The sequence below is a fragment of the Leptonychotes weddellii genome, chromosome 7 (assembly GCF_054177405.1).
Source record: "Leptonychotes weddellii isolate Sample4059 chromosome 7, ASM5417740v2, whole genome shotgun sequence".
Classification (NCBI taxonomy): domain Eukaryota; kingdom Metazoa; phylum Chordata; class Mammalia; order Carnivora; family Phocidae; genus Leptonychotes; species Leptonychotes weddellii.
Genome location: NC_138375.1, coordinates 102,616,195 through 102,637,542, shown reverse-complemented (window position 1 = coordinate 102,637,542; position 21,348 = coordinate 102,616,195). Strand labels below are relative to the sequence as shown.

The following is a 21,348-nucleotide window of genomic DNA, read 5'->3' as shown; positions in this document are numbered from 1 at the left end:
TAATGAAACATATAAAATATTAAAAACACAAAAATTCTTAGTTTTGTTGTCAAGTTTCAGTATATCATCAGGATAGTGAGGGTAGCCTGAACATTAAGCAGGTGGGTGGGGGTGGGAGGGTAGTTGTTGAAAGCATCAAATGAGTGCCAGAGAAATTCAAGGGAGTTTGGGATAGATCTCATGGCTTGAGTACCAATCAGAAGGAGTAATTCAGAGCTAAATTAAATCTTTAAAGGTGAGACATTAATAGGACAAGAAGGGGGTGTGAAAGGGATATTTAGGGTTCAATACATAACCTAGTTTGTTTTAGGGGCAGTGAGTGAGGTGTCTTGAGGGAGGGAGTGTGTAGTCCTTAATGGAATTAGAGATGACATTGAAGAGGCAGGGCCTTCGAGATCTATTCAAGCTTCTTCATTTGAAGAAATAGTTCAGGGAAGTGAAGGAATTTGCCTTTGGCTTATATACCTGTGTGTGATAGAGTAGGAAGTCCTCTGCTTCTAAACTTATGCTTTTTCTAATGTAAGAAATTTGAATTTGTGGTAATGGTGTTAAAGTTAAGGAGTTTGTTCTTTGGGAAGTGGGAAGCAATTGGAAACACTTAGCAGAGGGTATCATGAAAGTGTTAGGTGTATGGGTGACTTGGTAATAGTTTGAGAGAATGAGGAGAAACGCTAATGAAAAAACAAAGGTACAGATCACTGTCACAGTATATTACTAACTGTGGGGCAAAGTATTTGTTTTGAAAGCTATTCCAGAAACAGTTAACCGTTACACCTACTGGAAGGAAAGGGAAAGGTATGAGATTGGACATTTAGGAATGCTTGTCTTATATACAATTTGAAATAATTTGTTTCATTTGCATTATTGTTTAGTTAACATTCAGTTTTTAATTGTGAAACAAATGATCTAGCAAAAATAGATTGTTTTACCAGTCTAGATCTCTAGACTATGAACTAGGTGGCATTGGGAATGAAAATGCCATTCCATAGGAAGCTGTCTAGGTTAAAAGAGTGAAGACGGTGTGTTGGAAAAGAAGTGTTAAATGATTAAAAGGAATGAGAGAAATAGTAATTGACAACGATTATGACATTTTGATCTAGAGGGTTTGGTGCAATATAAACTAACTTGGAAGGAGAAAACCAGAATTCTCTTTGCTTCTTTGCCATCAATAGGCAGGTTATTTTACTTACATCATCTTGATTCTTTACATGTAAAATATGGGTGTTGTGTTAAATTTTATTCAGATTCTCTGAGCACTGATATTCTGTGAGATTATTTGAAAAGGTACAAGATCTTTGTGGCAGGCTCAAGTTGAAAGATGAGTAGGTATAAATAAAGTAACATACTTAAGAGAGATAATTATTAAAAAAACCAGTACAGACCAATACAATATATGTGGCCATATAAGAAACAAACTTTGAAATAGTTGAGTCAAATGTATCAGCTATGACTATGATTTTCATATTTGCCTGACTGGAGAGAAATCATTGGTTCCCTGAAAATGGAGTGCATGTGATTTTTTTTTTTTTTTTTTTAAAGCTCTCTTTGCCTAGGATGGAAGGAAAACAGAATAACTGTATTTATTTTACTTACTTAGATCCTAGTTAAGAGCTTTTAAAAAAGTGGTCTTTCTGTTACTGTAGAACAACAATGCTCCTTTCACATTGAAATATGTGTTGAGGTTGATGACTGGCATACACCTTAGAGGTGATATCAGGTAAATACACTATAAAATGCAAGGTAGAGGATAAGATAGCTCAGCCTTTTCAAAGTAAAAAACCTAATGAGTAGCTAAGAATATGATAGATTGTGATGATATTAAAACCAGGAGGATTATTGCTTTTACTTTTAGTTTAAGTTTTTAACAATTTTTTTTTTTCTAGTTTCTGAGCTAGAGACCCTTATGCAAATTTCCAGCCTGGAGAACCTCTGACAACAAAGTTAAAGCAATTGCACAGTTCATTCTTAATCTTATCTAACTACCTTTTCATTTTCAGAAAGATTGGAAGCACAGAGTAAACAAGTTCTTTTTTTTTTTTAAGATTTTATTTATTTATTTGACAGAGAGAGAGACCGTGAGAGAGGGAACACAAGCAGGGGAATGGGAGAGGGAGAAGCAGGCTTCCTGCCTAGCAGGGAGCACATGCGGGGACCCTGGGACCATGACCTGAGCTGAAGGCAGACGCTTAACGACTGAGCCACCCAGGCGCCCCAACAAGTTCTTTTGTCTTGAGGACTTTGTATAATGGATCTGGATGATGTTTTCTTGCACACAGTGTAAATGGTATTATCCTACTTGGGTGAAGCTCTGAATTTACCTATTTCCTATTACCTACCTTCTTTTCAGATTGTTAAAGGAGATGGGCTGGCAAGAAGACAGTGAGAATGATGAAACATGTGCTCCCTTAACTGAGGATGAAATGAGAGAATTCCAAGTTATTAGTGAACAGGTGAGAAGACCTGGATCATACGGGTTCACCTTAAATTGCCTTTCCTTAATCAGAACAACATATTACACTAAGGATTTTTTAAGGGAAGGGAGGTTTTATACCTTTCTCTTTAGGAATTTATTAGACATCACAGTATATGTCAGAATTGCCTTTGTTTTAAACTGGTCTGCAGTGCTTAGGAATTAGTATAAATAATATGTCTATGATTTGTCATGTTCCAGACTTTTTTTTTTTTTTTTTAAGATTTTATTTGACAGAGACACAGCAAGAGAGGGAACACAAGCAGGGGGAGTGGGAGAGGGAGAAGAAAGCTTCCTGCGGAGCAGGGAGCCTGATGCGGGGCTCGATCCCAGGACTCTGGGATCATGACCTGAGCTGAAGGCAGACGCTTAACCACTGAGCCACCCAGGCGCCCCGACTGTTTGTTTTTTTTTTTAATAGTACGGGGATAAGAAGTAAAAAGCATCAGTAGCTTCCCATATAGTTTCACCTTTTATCCTTTTCCTTGCATAAAAATATTTCAAGTTCTGAAACATCTTGTTTTTTGTCTCCATAGTTTCTTTTTTGAAAGAGTATTAGGAAATGTTTGTAGAATTGGAATTGATGGATCATACGGTTATCTGTGTTAAACTTTTTGAGGAACCACCATACCATTTTTCCACAGTAGCTGTACCATCTTAATTCTCACCAGTGGTGCTCAAGAATTAATTAATTTTTCGATAGTAGCTATCTTAATGGTTGCCAAGTGGGTATCTCACTGTGGTTTTAATTTGCACCTAGTATTGGTTAGTGATGTTGAGCATGGCCGTTTGTGTATCCTCTTTGGAGAAACGTTTATTCAAGTACTTTGCCCATTTTTAATCAGGTTGTTGTACTTCTTTATGTATTGTGGATTTTAACTCCTATATGATTTACAAATACTTGCTCACATTCCATAGATAGCCTTTTTACTCTTTTGATTATATTCTTTGATACATGAAAGTTTTAAATTTTTGATGAGGTCCTGTTTACCTATTTTTTTAGTTAGGTTCCCCTACTATTACTGTCATACTCCAGAAATGTTGCCAAACTGAATGTCATGAAGCTTTTCCCCTGTGTTTTCTTCTCAGTGTTCCATAGTTTTGGTTCTTATGTTTAAGTCTTTGATCCATTTGAGTTAGGTTTTTTTTTTTTTTAAAGATTTTATTTATTTATTTGAGAGAGAATGAGAGACAGAGAGCATGAGAGGAGGTAGGGTCAGAGGGAGAAGCAGACTCCCTGCTGAGCAGGGAGCCCGATGCGGGACTCAATCCCGGGACTCCAGGATCATGACCTGAGCCGAAGGCAGTCGTTTAACCAACTGAGCCACCCAGGCGCCCCCATTTGAGTTAGTTTTTGTTTGTATTGTAAGGACATGCCTTCATTCTTTTGGATATATCTGTCAAAACTTTGTCAAAAATCATTTGAGTATGCAATTGCTCCTTGAAGAACACAGATCTCAACTGCATGAGTCTACTTAGATGCAGATTTTTTACAGTACTGTACCTGTATTTTCTCTTAGGATTGTAGTACTGTACCTGTATTTTCTCATCATTCTCTTTAACATTTTCATTTTTTTACCTGCATTGTAAGAATACTGTATATAATATATATAACATACAAAATGTATATTAATTGCCTTTCTGTTATCTGTAAGGCTTCCTAGTCAACAGTAGACTGTTAGTAATTAAGTTTTGGGGAAGTCAAAAGTAATGCATGGATTTCGACTGCACAGGGTGGAGGGGGCGGGTTGGTGCCCCTAACCCTTGTATTGTTCAGGGATCAACTGTATATGCAAGGGTTTAGTTCTGGGCTTTCTATTCCACTGGTCTTTTCTGTTTGATTTTTTGCCAGTACCACATTGTCTTGATGACTTCAACTCTGAAATGTTTAGAGACCAGGAAGCATGAAACTTCCGACTTAGTTGTTGTTTTTAAAGATTATTTTGGCTATTTGGAATCCTTTGAGATTCCATATGAATTTTAGGATGGGTTTTTCTACTTATGCAGAAAATAACCTTTGGGATTTTGATAGGGATTGCATTTCATCTGTAGATTGCTTTGGATGTAATATTCACATTAATAATAAGGCTTTTAATCCAGGAATATGGACTGTCTTTACATATATTGGTGCTTTTAAAATTTTTTCAGCAGTGACTTAGAGTTGCATTGCAGAAATTTTTGGCCCCTTTTGGTTGTTTATTCCTTATTTATTTCTAAGTGTTTATTCTTTTTAATACTATGGTAAATAGAATTTTCTTACTTCCTTTTCGGATTATTGTTACAGAAGCACAACTGACTTGTGTGTGTTGATCTTCAGTGTGCAGCTTTGCTATATTCTCAGTTCTTGTGTGGAATCTTTAGGGTGTTCTACATATAAGGTCATGTTGTCTGTGAACAGATAATTTTACTTCTTTTCCAATTTCATATTTCTTCCTTCCCAATTTAAATTTTTTATTCAGAAGTTCTTAGTGAACCATGTTATTTTTCATAACATGGTTGTGAAGCTAATGATGGGTAAGAGTTTTAAGAGATTTTTTTGTCTTTTTTTTTTATACTGTATTTTACATAAAAACGTTGACTTTCAAGTGCAGAGTGGGATGAGTTTTGACAGGTGACAGATGTATAACCATCATTCCCCTTGGCATTCAATTCTTTACTCCCAGCTGCAGTCTCTGGCAGACATTGACTTATGTTCTGTCACCATAATTTGCCTCTGGAATGTTTCAGTAATTGAACCAAGTACTGTATAGTTTTAGATTTGGCTGCTTTTATGCTTTTGAAACTCACCCGTGTTTGGTGAGTAGTAGTCCATTGTATGGATTTACCAGTTTGTTAACCTTTGAGCTGATAATTGTATCATTATAAACAGGAGCAAAGGAGGAGCTGGTTTTTTAGGAGGCCTTTAAAAAGAACATGCTAAGTTAGATGTTTGTGGGAACAGTGCAGACATTTATAGAGAAAATAGCAAAAAGATTTGGGTTTTTTCTTTTTTTAAAAGATTTTCTCCCCCCTTTTTTTTAAAAATCAAAGTTCTCCAGCTGATTTCAGACTGTGGAAAGATGAGGCAGCACTGATGATAAGTATGTGAAAAGCAAGGATAGAACTTTGGGGGATGGTAAAGGTGTACCTTTAAGAAAGGGTCAAGGTGTATTTGTAATCATCACAGTGGCTGAGAACACCAGGGGATACATACATGGGCTTTGGTTTTTCTCCGTAAAGGTGGTATGAGGTCATTTGTTCAAAGTGAAGGGGAGGTAGCTTAAATTGTATAATTTAGGTAGAAAGGAAATATGCTATGGAAAATAGAGAATTAAATAGGGCAAAAGGACAATTGAGGGCTAAGACTCTAGACTTGTTATTTCTTGTTTGTCAGAGTCTATAACAAAATTAGCAGTGATGTAAGTGGCTCTTTTCATTTGGATCCTAACCTAATACTCAAGATTTAATGATTAAAAAAAAAGAAAAAAAACCCTCTAGAATGTGAAACTTCTAGACAGGCCCAAATAATAATATAGAGGTGGATTTGGCCTTATAGAAGGTTATATTTAGAGATTTTGGTGTAAATTACCAGAGGCTGATTTTTCATGAAAGAAATTTAGAAGACCAGAGTTATTTGAGAGTATAGTGTTGCCATTATTAATGTAATTTAATTTTTTGTCTTTAAATTCTTTCTAATTTGGATTAACCACCCCTTCCCCCCCCCCCCCCCAATTTGTGATCTTTGGGCCCAGTTCTTACTTATTACCATCTAACCCCTTTAGTTCTGATTTCTCATTTTCAGAAATGGAAGACTTTTTTTTTTTTTTTTTCTTTTTTCAGTATTAGAATCTCTCTGGCTAAGCAAAGGGCTTTATTTGATTTTGTTATTTTGTGCACCTTATTTGAATACTTACCTACTGGAATAGTTTGTATTCTACTTATTCTGCAAAGTGTGAATAAAGCAGTTTCTGGGGTGTGTTAATAAAGTCCAGTTTGGTCAGAATAATAAAAATAACAGCTAAAGCTTAATGGCTGCTGATTTTATTCTGGTTACATCTGAAGGTATTTAGTACAACTTTCACTTAAGGAAATGAAAATTTGGAAAGGGTTATTTGGTACCTTAACAAGGAATAGGGTTATGTCCACACCTACCCTGTCTGGATTGACAATTTGTGCTCTTTCCACTATGCTAATAATAAACACTAATTTTACTTACTTTTTGGTTTGGTGGATGTTAATTGTGGTTCTCTAAAAGGTAAGGATTTATTCCTTGGAAATACTTCGTTAGAACAGTTGGATCAATTAACTGTATTTAACTAGTTTTCCAGAAATGATACAGGGTAGAATACAATTTTATTAATGTATTCATGGTAACATTGAATTATTACAGTATTCTTAAATTATAAGTAACCCCTGGAGGATAGATTATGTATTAAATATATTTATTTTTGATATTTTAGTTACAGAAGAATGGTCTGAGGAAAAATGGTATTTTGAAAAATGGCCTCATCTGTGACTTCAAGTTTGGACCCTGGAAAAACAGCACTTTCAAACCCACTATTGAGAATGATGACACAGAGACAAGTAGCAGTGACACATCAGATGATGACGATGTGTGAAGGATTTCCTAACAGCTTTAGAAATTTTAGTGTGATACATCTCTCATACAGTTTGGGGTGAATTGTAAAAATGAAGAACTATAATTTATGTAGTAAAATACCCCATTAGAAGATGATTTTTTTGAGGGACTTCACTATGAAGAAAACCAAGAATGTTGTGTTGGGCTGTGTTGAACATTATTTCTTTGTAAATGAATGTTGTAGAAATGAGGACTTTGGTTGATCCAACATTGACTTTCTTCATCACTGCAGCATTTCTCTGACTAGCAATGTGACGATGTAACAAATGAGATTTTCTCATTTAATAATAAAAAAATTGTGTAATGTTTTGCAAAGCTTCTGTCTTAAAATATCGAACAGGTCTTAAGAAAAAAGGCAGCTTACACTGTTTTGCTTGCAGAGTCCTATCTTTTTCGTACAATGGAAATCTTCAAGTCCACTTTGTGCTCCCCGCCCCCAAAAGGACAATGTAGCATGTTGGCTAAAACTGGAGCAGAGTGCACTAAAACATTAATTTCCTGAACTCAAGTGTTGTACTAGTCACCTTTTAAAACATAAATTGCTCTTTAGCCATTTGTAGTTCGGTAAACGTTAAAGGAAAGACTTGACACACTTTCTTCCAAATTTTAAGAGGTGATTTTCAAGAACTTTATTTGGATATGTTGTCAGACCAGGACTTTCAGAGTTGATGGAAGAGTCTTGTGGGAAAACTTATTTTGATAAATTATTACACATGCAGAAAAACTGATCACACTGACTGGATCTGTCCACACATGGAAAATAAACTGGATTTTCAGAATATTGTTGTTCTCTCTAGTGTTCAAGGTTTTGGTTTCTAAACACAATATGCTTTATTTACTTATTAAAACAAAGTTATACTGATTACTTTCTTAGTTTACAAAAAAAGTTACAAAAAAATCCTTTTTATTATCAAATGCTTAACAAGTTTATTAAATGAATGTTGTTAAATAGTCACTTTATTTTTCACTTGCATATTTTAGAATCATTACTGTTTCATTGCTGACTGGAAGAGTAATTTGGCTCTGTATATTTGTATTTCGATTTTTCTGGTTTTGTTTATTTGTGTTTGCTTATAGTTTTCCTCATTCCATTTGCATCCATGTTTAAATATATGCTGATTGTAAAGGGTGTAATCTCAGAGCAAGAATGTAGGTTTTCCATTAGATTAAGCTAATCATCAGAGTTTTTTCTTGTTTTAAATTGTATTTTCTCAGAAGGCCGCAGTGTTTTTGCTGTTTCTACCTCAAGATCCTGCCCAAACTCCCCAGCTTTCAAGAGAAGCCAGATTTTTTGTTCACACTGAGACTGGTGGTGATGGGGAAATTAAAACAAAAGCACAATTTCATCCCCACAAAACTCAGAGGATGAGTTAGAGTGGTAACAAAGTATTAAATAGGTCTTAAAGTTACCTTTTTAAATAGATTCTTACTATATAATATACCACAATGCAGTCCAGTCACCTAGCGTTAAATGTACTATTACATCTATGCTTTGACAAAGCTTTGTCAGTATCACATAATGAATGTTTGGGGGACTCTTAGATTGCACTGTTTGTTTAACAGATTAATGAAATCTATCAGATGGGAAATGTATTTGCTAACCATAAGCTAGAAGGGACCTGAGAAATGTGGTTTACATTAAAAATCTACCTTAACTGTTTCCACTGAATAGCTTTCAGAAGAGATTTCTTAAAAATTTTCTGGCATCTTCTGCTTTATATTCAGATAATTTTTTTTTTGGCCTTAATTCTCATCAACAGTTAAGTAATGTTTATTGTGCATTCATGGCATTGATAATCGAATGTGTTTAGTAAGCATGGTAAGGTACAGTGGTGTTATTCTTATTAAATGATAGCAACAAGTTTGGTTACTGAGTGGGTGGATCCATACAAAGTATTTCAATAGAAATAAAGCTTAGCATAATTTTAACTTGCTCTCTGAATAATGGGTAGCTGGTAAAGAGTGGACCATATTGTTTGAAAGGGAGCTCATAAGTACAGAAACTAGTTAAATTGCACATCTAGTGTGGAATTGTTGAACTCAGAATAGGCCATGAAGGTCTGGAAAAAAAAAAAAGTACTTTGGGCTGCTTCATACTCAGTTTCTCGGCAGCAGATTATTTTTTACAATTGACTTTATTAAAGTATAAATTGACGTAAACTACACACTTAAAGTATATAATTTGATAAGCTTCGACTTGTGAAACCATCACTGCAATCAAGGTAATGAACAATACCTGTCACCCCCAGAAGTTCTTTGGTGTCCCCTCCTTTGTAATTCTTCTCTTATTACTACCTCCCTTCTCTCAGCACTTCCCCCCCCTTTTGGTATGAAATGTAATTAATGAGCAAAAATCTTATGGTAATGGGTTTAAAATAGTATTTCAAAAATTGTATCTTATTTGCTTTATATTAAGGATTAGAATTATTTATATTTCCATAAATCTATTTCTATTAAAGTTGAAATAAATGTAGAAGTGTTAACCTAAAAATAATCAGATTGAATCAATCAGATTTATATTAACTATTAAAAATTAGTGTCTTAAAGGGCCTGGTTCCTATAAACAAATACTTTAAATTCCTTTTGCTAGTGTTTATTATGTACTGTTAGAATATGGTTATATGAACATACTTTAAACTTAGGAATATTTCATAAATGACTTGTTTTTGACTCAAAAAAACTCTAACTTGACATCACATTCTACTTGGATACTACATAATCTACTCATAACTTTATAAAAGATGTTTTATTAAGTGCTTTTATTTGAATCTAAGTACCTGGATTTAGAAAAGGCACACCCTTTTGAAGTTTTTCAAGTTACACGATAAACTTAGGGATACATTGCTAGGGCTTTTAAGTAATAGGATATCACTAATTGAGAGCTGGATATTATGACTTTTGACCAGTTACATTTCTGGAGGTTATAATGACCACCTGGCCATGGTGGGGGCGGGGCAGAAATAGAAAAATCCCCGAGCCTGCCAAAGTACTGCAGAGAAGCTTCGGTTATTCTATTTTGCTACTTAATGTTATTTCCTTGCTAAGAGCTGAATGCTAGAACTTAAAAGGTTTGGTGCTCCAACAAAAGAGATTACAGAACATGGGCACTTTGGGACACATGGACCCGAAAAGTTTGTAGATAAGAGTTTGGAAATGTGTAATTCAGTAATTACCTACTTTAAAAGGTTTTGTAGTTTTTTCTTGTTAAGAGACAAATTGTGCAGTTAATCACTTGATTAATTTATCCTGTTAAGTTCACTCCACCTACCCTTATGTAGTATTTGTTTTGTAGAAAATCTGGCACAATGATGGAAGTTTATAGTATGTTAAATCACAAGATGTTCTGGAAGAACACTTCTGCTTCATGTTCAGTGCAACAGTGTCCTAACTCTTGGTGTGCTTAAGAACCCATAGAGTAGTGGTTCCCAAACTTGTCTGCACATTGGTGTCACTGGAAAGCTTCAAAAAACACAAAAAATGGTGATTTGAGAACTGGCTTTGCCTCTTACGAGCTGTGACCTTAATCCAGATACTTAATGCTTCTAGATGTTCATATCCCAAAGAGTTACTTTGAGGATGAAAATCATTAAGAGCACCTGGTGTAAATCTTGGGCACATAGTAGCAGCTGCTGCATAAATTTTAGCTGTTTTTTCACTGCTTAACACCATGTTACTCAATAGAAAGCTTCAAGGGGCATGTAGTGGTGGTTTTAAAATTACATGTTAGATTAAACAGGTGGATCTTACTCCAAATGGTTGTATATGATGAGAAGCATCTCAGTTCTCAATGAATTAAGACTGAGCTGTTTGAATCTGCTTCATTTTTTTGGTATTATGTTGAGCTATGAACTAAGCTTGATAATCTGATTTAATCTTTAAAGTGAGGTTTATGAGTTTTCTGAAATGTAATCATTGCACTTTAATGGTAAATCATGTCCTTGTGAACTAATTACAAAGATGGCCTTCAGTGCTTTCAAGTCTTTAGAGTTGCCTCCAACAGTTACATCATTTCATGCTATTTAACAGTTCTAAGCTGGAGTTTGACTCCATTTCTTTCATTTTTTTTTTTTTTTTCATTTTTCTGGGCTGCTAAAGATGACCAGAAAATGGGCTGGTGAATTGTGATGAGAGGGAAATAACCTTTCTTTGGCTTCTTACCCTTAAATGGGCACTATCATGAGAACAAGCTCAGTGAGTCTAGGTGACATTGATGATTTGAAGATTATAGGTGTCAGCTTTAGCATAAGAAGTTTATGATCCTGTAATGGCATTTTTATTTAGATATGAGTGCTTTTTTCAGTAGGGAATATACCTTTGTTGTCATAGCCTTAATTCCATTTTAACATGGTTTTCTTTAACGACTGAGAAAAGAGCAAACTTTAACTCAGTGAAATTTCCCTTCAGTTAGTCTGAATACTGTTAATAAGTAGATGTAGTTGCTTTATAAGAAGTTCATTTGGTTAGGTGAAAATTTTTAATTAGAACATAGTTAACATACAGTGTTACATTAGTTTAAGTTGTACAATAATAGTGATTCAACAATTCTGTACATTACTCAGTGCTCCTCACAACAAATGCACTCCTTAATCCCCAGAGGGGGAAAAAAAATTTATTTGGAGTTTGTTCCCCTTAAATCTGGATGCAATGTCCTGACACTGTTAAGCAATTTTTACTATTTTGGTGAAATGAGTTGCAGAGTTAGTCATTTTGCAGAATAGATAAAACCTATGTGTTGAGAAGTAAGGAGAATAGAGACCATGTCTCATGCCCAAATAGAGGCATAGAGGTTTCATGGCACCTATTAAGATGTGTGGAGTTTCATTTTGGGAGATTTTTTCTGAGTTGGGTGTTGGCAAGGGTAAGGGGTAGATACTAAATATTTTAGTAAAGGGTATCTGTAAAGGGTAGATAATATTTTAGACCATATAATCTCATGCAACCACTCTGTCATTGTAGCATGAAACCTGCCATAGACAATACATAAATGGATGGATTATGTCTTCTGCAATAAAACTGGCCAGCTGGGGGCGGTAGTTTGCTGATAACGATTCTAAATATTAAGGACCAATTCTTTCTTTGTAAACTTTAAAGTGAAAGAGCTGTGGTATTTAATCTTTACACCATTACCAGGATGATCTTTGAGTCTTAGAAATTGCCTAGCTTTTAAAAGATTAATTTTGCCCCGGGCGCCTGGGTGGCTCAGTCGTTGAGTGCCTTCGGCTAAGGTCATGATCCCAGGGTCCTGGGATCGAGTCCCACATCGGGCTCCCTGCTCACCAGGAAGCCTGCTTCTCCCACCAGGAAGCCTGCTTCTTCTCCCTCTCCCACTCCCCCTGCTTGTGTTCCTGCTCTATCTCTCTGTCAAATAAATACATAAAATCTTAAAAAAAAAAGAAAAAGATTAATTTTGCCCCTTTTGGTAAACATGGTTGTAGTATTGTGTCCACACAGGATCAAATATATTGCATCCTGAATCACACTGAAAGAAGTGCACATTTATCGGTGCAATACAATAGTATTTTAGTGAGAAATGGGAAAACCTTAGTAAATCATGGGGATGCTTTTGAAAGGGCAGCCCTGGTTTCCCTTTCTCCTCTAAAAGTAATTTCTTTCCTGACTTGTTACTCTGCCAGCGTTCTCTACTTTGCATTTTTATAAAGTTAGAAGTTTTGACTTTTTCTCATTTGGCTTATGCCAGCAAGAATAGGGACCATTTATTCTAAAGAATGAGACTGTGGTCAAAAGTAGAGCTTTTCTCTGAAGTGATGGAGAAGTATTTGGTAAAGAGTATGTCATCTCTGCTCTGAACATGAATTGAGTGAGAACGAGAAGCATCTCTTCACCAGCAATAGGACATAAAATGGAACAAGAGCTTTGAAATAAGTGCGGGTCCAAGGTTTGGTATTGCAAGTTGCTAATTCCAAGGCATCAGGTTCCTGTCCGAGTTTTGGTCCTTGGATTTGAAGTCTGGCGGGTGCCAGTGAGACAATACCCAGATGATAGCTCAGGTGACTGAAAGCGACAAGTGGTGAAGTTAAGTCTCTCAGTAGTGCGTGCTTCAGGCTAACAACTAGGCACAGAGAAGAGGGCAGTGCTGAAATTCTTTCTGGAGTGGAGGTGAGGGAAAGGTCGCACGTCTAATAGGGGAAAGAGGTAGAATCAGTGTATTGAATCTGAACCCAGGAACTAGATCTCAGAAACCCCTTCCTCAGCTAGTGAGGCTGCAAGGTGATAATGCAGTTAAGCCACACCAGAGGTGCCACATGGGCTGCAAATCCATAGAATAAGGAACAAGTTGCTGCAGTTTAAGGACTGAGAACGCAACCATAATTAATGAGGGCTAAACAGCTGCTAACTGGATCTGAAGTTCAAATGGCCTGCTTTAGCCAACCTGGGTAAGAAGGCATCTGATTAAAGATGGAGAGTAAGTGTACATATGAAGCCTACACTAGTTGACATTTTAAATATGATCAATGACTAATAGTGAATATTTCTTGAATCTGCAAATTCTCAAGTTAAATCATAAATTGACTAAAATGAGGGCCTGCTAGGCCAGGCTCTCTGCTGAAAGTACAAAGAATAAAGATAACCCCTGTGCTGAAATTGATCACAGCCTGGTAGGAAAAACATTGCAAATGAGTTTTCAAGTATGTGTAGTGTATAGGGTTAGCATAGGGCAGGGTCAGAGGGTTCAGGGAAGGCTTTCCAGAGGATATCATAGCTTGGTTTTAATGAATAACAATTTACTAAAGCACAGAGGGCAGAAGGAAATTTTAGGCAAAGGAATTGGCATGTGCAAGGGCATGCTACAGCCAAAGAGGTTCAGGAAACCTTACGGAGTTCAGTATAAGTACAGGAGCAGGAGATGGAGGTGAGGCTGCAGCGACCAGATCACAAAGAACCTTGTTTACCATGTTGACCAAACTTTGATTTTACTCTGCAAGCAGTGGGGAACTATCAAAGACGTTAAAATTGGACCGCCAGACTCAGTGTTCCTTCTGTTTAGCTTTAAAAATCCGTTAACGTGATTGCTTAAAACTGCAGGGACAGGGGGCATCTGGCTGGCTCAGTTGGAGGAGCATGCAACTCTTGATCTTGGGGTCATGAGTTCGAGCTCCACACTGGGTATAGAGATTACAAAAAAAACAAAAAACAGAACAAAAAACAAAACCAAAAAACCCCTGCAGGGACAGGTGGAAGGGTTAACTTGTGAATGCCTCATTCCAGGTGTGACTTTAGGTGAAGAATTGTCTGGGTAGAGGAGTGTGTGTTAGGAATGAAAGAGGCAAACTATTCCTGGCATGTTAGGGGAAAGTTGAACAAGGATCTGGCCTGCATTAGAGAAATTCCCCAAGGCAGTCCATCAGTAATACCTTCTATAATGACTTAAGAAAAATGAGGTTCTAAGATAATTCTTAGAAGATACTTTTTCTCAATAAGTAAGCCTTTTCTCTCTTCTGTGTCCAAAGTAAATCTGAAAGTTTACTAAAAATCAAATAATTGAATGATTTTGGGCAATTACCATAAACATAATGTAGTGTTAGTGAATGAGGAAACCCGAAGATAAAAAGATGTGGCCCTGCTTCAAGAAACATGATTATTTAACCTATATATGTGTATCCATATAACTAAGTCTAGGGAAGGTAAGTCTTGGATTCTTTTTGTAGATAGCTAGGCACATTTCAGAATACCTGAAAAAAAATTTATTTTTCAAAAACTTTTCTTTGAATAGGTACTTCTAAAATATACTGAATTTACGTTTAAAATATATTCAAACTCTTCATGGTTTATGCACTTTATTATGGTTTATTTCACAATTGAGAGGAAGAAGGAATTCCACAACTCGTTAAACAGTGACCTCTAAGACTAAGAAGAGCTACTGTCAAAGATAATTAAACATATGTCTTGACTTTGGAGGACTTAACCAAAAGTATTCTAAAAATGCTTTAAGCAATGGCAGCATCACCAAAATCATTCACACCATGAGCGCCTGCCTTCTCAGTGCCTAGCACTGTCCCGCATGTTTGTGAGTGCAGAGCCTACCAATGTCCCTGCTCTGAAGGGAACATGAGTCTTTCGGATGGTCCAGTTCCAATGCGTCTGTCTGCTAAAAAATAAAAATCACATTTATTTCTTTTCTAAGATGTGACTTTAGTGAAAAAATTTGAGAGTAATATTGGTTGTTTGCCTTGAGTTCTAGGTATTGATTTGGTTAGACAAGAGTTCTACTGAAATTGCAGTTGCTAACAAATTTTCAAGCTGTTTTTTTTTGTTGTTGTTAAAGATTTTATTTATTTATTTGACAGAGAGAGAGAGATAGCGAGAGCAGGAACACAAGCAGGGGGAGTGGGAGAAGGAGAAGCAGGCTTCCCGCGGAGCAGGGAGCCCGATGTGGGGCTCGATCCCAGGACCCCAGGATCATGACCTGAGCTGAGGGCAGACGCTTAACAACTGAGCCACCCAGGCACCCCTCAAGCTGTTCTTTCTGACTTGGAGGTAATTATGAAGAGAGGTTAGATTCTTCTGGAATGTCTCTCATTGCTGGCTGGGTGGCTGCTCAGGGGTATTTGTCTTGCTGTACCTGATTAGCATAGGCATTCTTGGGTCTCAGAAGGTCCACTGATCAATTGCTTTGACTCCAGGATTCTGGGCCAGCTTTCTGGCCAGGCTGTTCTGAGCAATAGATTTTTTTTTTTTTTTTTTTTTTTTTTGGCAAGAGTGCCCAAAAATAGGTAAGTAGAGAGCAGGTACGAAAGCTGTCTTCAAGTATTTAAAGTATTAGGAAAAGAGATTAATTGGATAGTTTTTGTGTGATGTTGGTTGAATTACCTAACTTGTATGTGCTTCAATTTCCTTAAGTGTAAAATGGGATAGTATTTGGAGCGATCTCAAAAAAATACATGTAAAGCCTTTATGGGGGTTTGGCACACAGTCCACTCAGCAATATTAGCTTTTGTTATTTTAATTTTTTTTCTGTGTATCTCAATGGGAAGAACTCTAGCAAGATAATTTTCTAAATGTGTATTTCATGGATAAACATGTGTTTACCAAGAAGTTTTAAACATGTTCTTATAGAACTTAGACCATTTGCTGGAGTGAAGTGGAAAGCATGAGTACTCTGCATTTGTACATGCTGAAACTCAAGAAGGTTAGTAATCTGCCCAAAGTCTTCCTGTGAGTATGTGAGTGCACTGGTACTTGAATGAGGTCTTCTAACTTCCTAAGTCAATGTGCTTTCTACTCTATCAGGCTACCTTAATAAAGAAACTAGGGCCAATCCAAGGATATTGGAGGATGCAGAGTCCAGTCACTGAATGAAAAATCTTTTACTAGAGTTCTTACAAAATGGTTTGTAAGTGGGAGTGAGCAGTAGCAGTATTCAAACAAGAGCTTGGTGACCAGTTTTCATAGATACTGTGAAGGACTTCTTGCATTTGGGAAAATCTTGCCCTAGATGACTGTAATGGTCCTTTTGACTTAGATTGTATGGTCTTAAATTTGTTAGCTCATACTTTTAAAATTTTCATTATTTTTCATTGTGAGTCATCTCAAAGTCATAAATAATGTAAGCTGCTCTTAGATGTTTTGTGTAATTTATTTGCCTTATACTTTCTGATGGCAAAATGTGAGTAACATGACCTGGTGTATTTAGCCTCAGATATGTGCCCCACTGCATCACAGACATTGCATGTCTATTAAAAAGACATGTACTCAAGGGTTAAATCTAGTAGAATCAATAACTTTTACTGTTTTAGCAAAACATTCTTAAGTGAATCTTATATCTACCCACCCCCCTTGCTGTTAGGTACCTGGGAGTTAAAAAATAGAATAATTACTAATACTGTTTGGTGTCACCACCTCGGTTCATAGTGAAGTACCAGCAGTTTACCCACTTCTTTTGTACCATCAGTGCAAATGTTCAACACAATTGTTGCAGTATAAACTCTGTGATTCAAAAAGTTATTCAGTGCTTTGACTGCTTCAGCATCACTTGTGTTTGTTGGCAAGTATTCACATAAAAGAGATATTCTTTGATAATTAATTGGTGCTAGTTACCAGATGAATATAAGCAAAACAGTAAGTTCAGCACATCTGTAGATTCATCCATTTGTAAGGCAACTACAGTTTTGTTTTTTTTTTAAAGATTTTATTTATGAGCGAGAGAAAGAGAGAGCAGGAGCAGGGGGAGGGTCAGAGGGAGAAGCAGACTCCCCACTGAGCAGGGAGCCTGATTCAGGTCTCCATCCCAGGATCCCAAGACCCTGGGATCATGACCTGAGCCGAAGGCAGACGCTTAACCAACTGAGCCACCCAGGCGCCCCAGGCAAGTACAGTTTGGAAGATGAGCTATTAACTCAGTCTTCATGTTACAATTTAATTTTTAACTTGAGGGGAGCCTTTAACTTGAGCAGGCTCAGCGGGGAGCCTGCTTCTTCCTCTCGCTCTGCCTGCCTCTGTCAAATGAATAAATAAAATCTTAAAAAATTTTTTTTAACTTGATGAATTACTATATCATTGGAAAATGGCACTCCTGTGACTTCTATACTGAATTTTCAGGTATTCGGCAATGTCCATTGTACCAGGGCTTTAAGTTAGCCTCTCAGCCAGTCAGTGGTATTCTCCAGGCAGTGCAATATGCAAGATCTGTATGATGCTTCAGTGGCTTCTATATTTCTGGTTTGGGAAAGCCGGGTACAAACAAGTTTTGGCTTTTAAAGAGCTCATGACTTCTATGTTTAAAATATTTGTATGAGTTTCATAGGGCTGCCTAACAAAATACCACAAACTATGCTTTAAACAACAGAAATTTTGTTATCTCACAGTTCTGGAGCCTACTAGGAGTGTGAAATCAATGTGTTGGCAGGGCCATGCCCTCTCTGAAGTCTCTAGGAGAGGATCCTTCCTTCATTTTTCCTATATTTGGGTGGTTTCTAACAATCCTTAGCATCCCTTGGTTTGTGGCAACAAAACTCTAATTCCTGCCTCAGTCTTCACATGGCTCCTTTCCCTGTGTGTGTCTGTATGTCTTTGCTTTCTTGTCTTCTGAGGACACTAGTCATTGGGTTAGGACCAAATCTGGTATGACCCATTTTAGCTGATTGCATTTGCAAAGACTCTGTTTCCATAAAGTGACATTCTCAGGTTCAGGATGATCATGAATTCTTGGGCACACAATTCAACCCAGTACAGTATTCCATTCCTTTTTCTTTAAACTTTCTTTAAACTTGGGTCTCAAACTGATGCTGCCATTTAAGTAGCACCGTAAAACTATTTGAAAGTGTTCTGCATAAGGCACAATAAGTTAAAAATATCCTTAAGGCCAAGGTGAAGATGTTTTCATCATACTTTTGTTTATTTATAGCTTTGTGCAGTTTCTTTGGAGTAGATTCCTTCCTTCCATGAGTTCATTACTTTCAATATCTTTATGTGTAGATGGTGCAGCTGTGGACTGTGAAAACCAGTCTTTTAATCTCCCTATATTAAGCCAACTTTTCTTAAACATAAGAAAAATACATAGTTAATTTTAGGATGAAATATTAAGTTACAAAATGATATTTTAGATATAAAAAATCTAGAAAAAGTTTTCAAGAATTAAAAAATATTGTGAAATAAGATATCAGAGTATATTTAGTAGGGTTGTTTCCACAGAGGTGTAAGAAAACCTTGTGGGCTCCAAAATCGTGGTTTAGTGCATACTGAGCAGAGACCATAGCAAGTATAACTGAAGATAGCCAGAAAGAGCCCAGTAAGAGTACAGAGAACAGAGTTAATCTCTGAAAATGCACAAACTTATAGTCTAAAGCAGCTACCTTAGAAATTTTTTTTTTTGACCAAAGGACTAATTTGTTCATTATCATATATGTTCGAACAATGTTTATTATTTATTTATTTATTTATTTATTTATTTATTTAAAAAGATTTTATTTATTTATTTGAGAGAGAGAGAATGAGAAAGAACACATGAGAGGGGATAGGGTCAGAGGGCAAAGCAGACTCCCTGCCGAGCAGGGAGCCCGATGCGGGACTCGATCCCGGGACTCCAGGATCATGACCTGAGCCGAAGGCAATCGCTTAACCAACTGAGCCACCCAGGCGCCCGAACAATCTGTTTATTTATCCCTCCACAGAACCACAACCTGGGGCCTAGAATCTGAAATCTGAGGCTCCCTCCTCCGTAATTTTGTGGCTTAACCGGGGGCATAGTCTAGGCAGAACAGGTGTCTCCTTTTGGATACTGCAGAAGGAAGGTGGGGAAGGGGACATAGGCACACCCATACATAAAGATGGCCACACCAGGAGGCAGGTAGGAAGACAGAGTCTCACAATAAAGGCACTTTTACTTCAATAAGGGGCTGGGAGTTGACTGGGAGTGTTGTAGAGGCGGGGAGGAGTTTTTTGCAGGCTACAGAGAGAAATGAAGGGAGCTCACCTACACTGGGCTGTTTGCGGGGTCACTGAGGGCTGCTGTATATCTTTACTGCCTCTAGGGGAAGGTGATGTATGGGCATCATGGCCAAAGAGGCATGCAGTGATGAGGCCCAGTACCCCTGCGATTTTGGAGTGGCTTCCTCTCTCAGCAAGGACAACAGTGGAAGTGATCAGGTAGAGGATGGCCACTATGAGGGTTCAGAAGAAATCACTCCAAGGCCAGTTGATGAGCTGTATCTTGGTATGCAGGTCACACATGTAGATGGCAAAAAAGATAGCAGCAAGGATCATCTCAACCACTGGCAGGGAGGAAGATCCTGGTGTGGAGGTACTGGAGCAGATCAGAATCACCAGCCAAGATGTAATCTCAGCAAACAGGAGAATTCCCTTTCGGGTGCACGAAAAGTTGGTGCAGGAGGAGGGGGTGGCAGGAGGGTAGCTGTGGGGGCTGAGATGCGCTCGGAAGGCGCCATGGGGTGAGCGGGGGTCCCTAGGGACGCAGAGAATCTCCTCGCTTGCACATGGGTTCAGGGACGCTGCACACCCTAAGTTCGAATCACCTCACTACCTTAGAAATTTCTTAAAAACCAAGATCTACAAATACGTTTCATTAGTCAGCAGAGCAGTAACATTATCACGTCATGAAGTCTCTGGAAAACACTACAGATGCATGAGAAAATGAAAGTGACAAAAGCAAAAACATGTTGGTATTATAATGAAAATAGTGTGAACTGAACCAACCCTGAAAGAGTCTCAGAGACTCTCAGGAATCTGGGCCCTAGTTAGAGAAGCAATGTCAAGGATAGACTGAATATGCTTATACCAAATGACAATAATTATGGGCCCAGCACGCCAAATGACTAATTAATGTGAGACATGACATTCTCCTCTGCAGCCAGCTCTAAGGCCACTCCCACTCATTCACCAAGGCTACTGATCATATTTGATTTGTATTCGGGTCCTTATTACGTCTCTTTGTTCTTAAAAAAATGAACAATGCTCAATAAATGTTCATTGAAAAAATTGGAGGAACTTTTTATTTCAGCAGACAACATGGTGAAAATATTTTTAAGTCTTTGGTGCCCTCAGGTGGCATAATATTGCAAAGCAATTTAGAAAAATAACTGCATGTATTATTATTATTAGCAGTGGTAGTAGTATTTTTTAATCTTGAGCCCAGTTTGAGTTTAGGCCACGACTTCTATGTATTAATAAGTCTTTTCTTGCACTCCAAATTATTTTGCATAAATCAAATAAATTATTTGGATATATTCCATCCACACCTCCTATTTCATATTGATACAGTTTGAAATGTTAATATTCATTACTGAATAGTTTCTCACTAGCTATCCAGCTGACAAATCTACCATACCCCATCACTTCTTGCTCTCCTGTGGCCAAGAAAAATCGAGTGGTTCACATTGTTGCAGTTAGTTGTCTGATGAGAGAGGTGAGTTATATATTTATTTATTTATTTGAATTTTATTGTTATGTTAATCACCAATAGATTACATCATTAGTTTTTGATGTAGTGTTCCATGATTCATTGTTTGTGTATAACACCCACTGCTCCATGCAGAACATGCCCTCTTTAATACCCATCACCAGGCTAACCCATCCTCCCACCCCCCTCCCCTCTAGAACCCTCAGTTTGTTTTTCAGAGTCCATCGTCTCTCATGGTTCGTCTCCCCCTCCGATTTCCCCCCCTTCCTTCTTCCCTTCCTGCTATCTTCTTCTTCTTTTTTTTTTAACATATATTGTATTATTTGTTTCAGTGGTACAGATCTGAGATTCAACAGTCTTGCACAATTCACAGCGCTCACCATAGCA

The 21,348-nt window shown here is 37.2% G+C and overlaps 1 protein-coding gene, 1 long non-coding RNA gene and 1 pseudogene across 3 annotated transcripts in view; 2 read left to right on the top strand and 1 right to left on the bottom strand.

Moving 5' to 3' along the window:
• The window catches only part of GPBP1 (GC-rich promoter binding protein 1), a 70,833-nt gene extending 62,966 nt beyond the window's left edge, over nucleotides 1-7,867 (top strand). For both annotated transcript variants that reach the window (XM_006740370.3, XM_006740371.3), the window contains 2 exons: nucleotides 2,348-2,450; nucleotides 6,910-7,867. In XM_006740370.3, the coding sequence (XP_006740433.1) occupies nucleotides 2,348-2,450; nucleotides 6,910-7,068 (262 nt within the window). In that variant the 3' untranslated portion in view covers nucleotides 7,069-7,867. The remainder of the gene's footprint in view (nucleotides 1-2,347; nucleotides 2,451-6,909) is intronic.
• The window catches only part of LOC145722718 (uncharacterized), an 83,358-nt gene that overhangs the window by 60,583 nt on the left and 1,427 nt on the right, over nucleotides 1-21,348 (top strand). The window lies entirely within an intron of this gene.
• On the bottom strand, nucleotides 19,084-20,561 carry LOC145722492 (proteolipid protein 2 pseudogene; annotated as a pseudogene).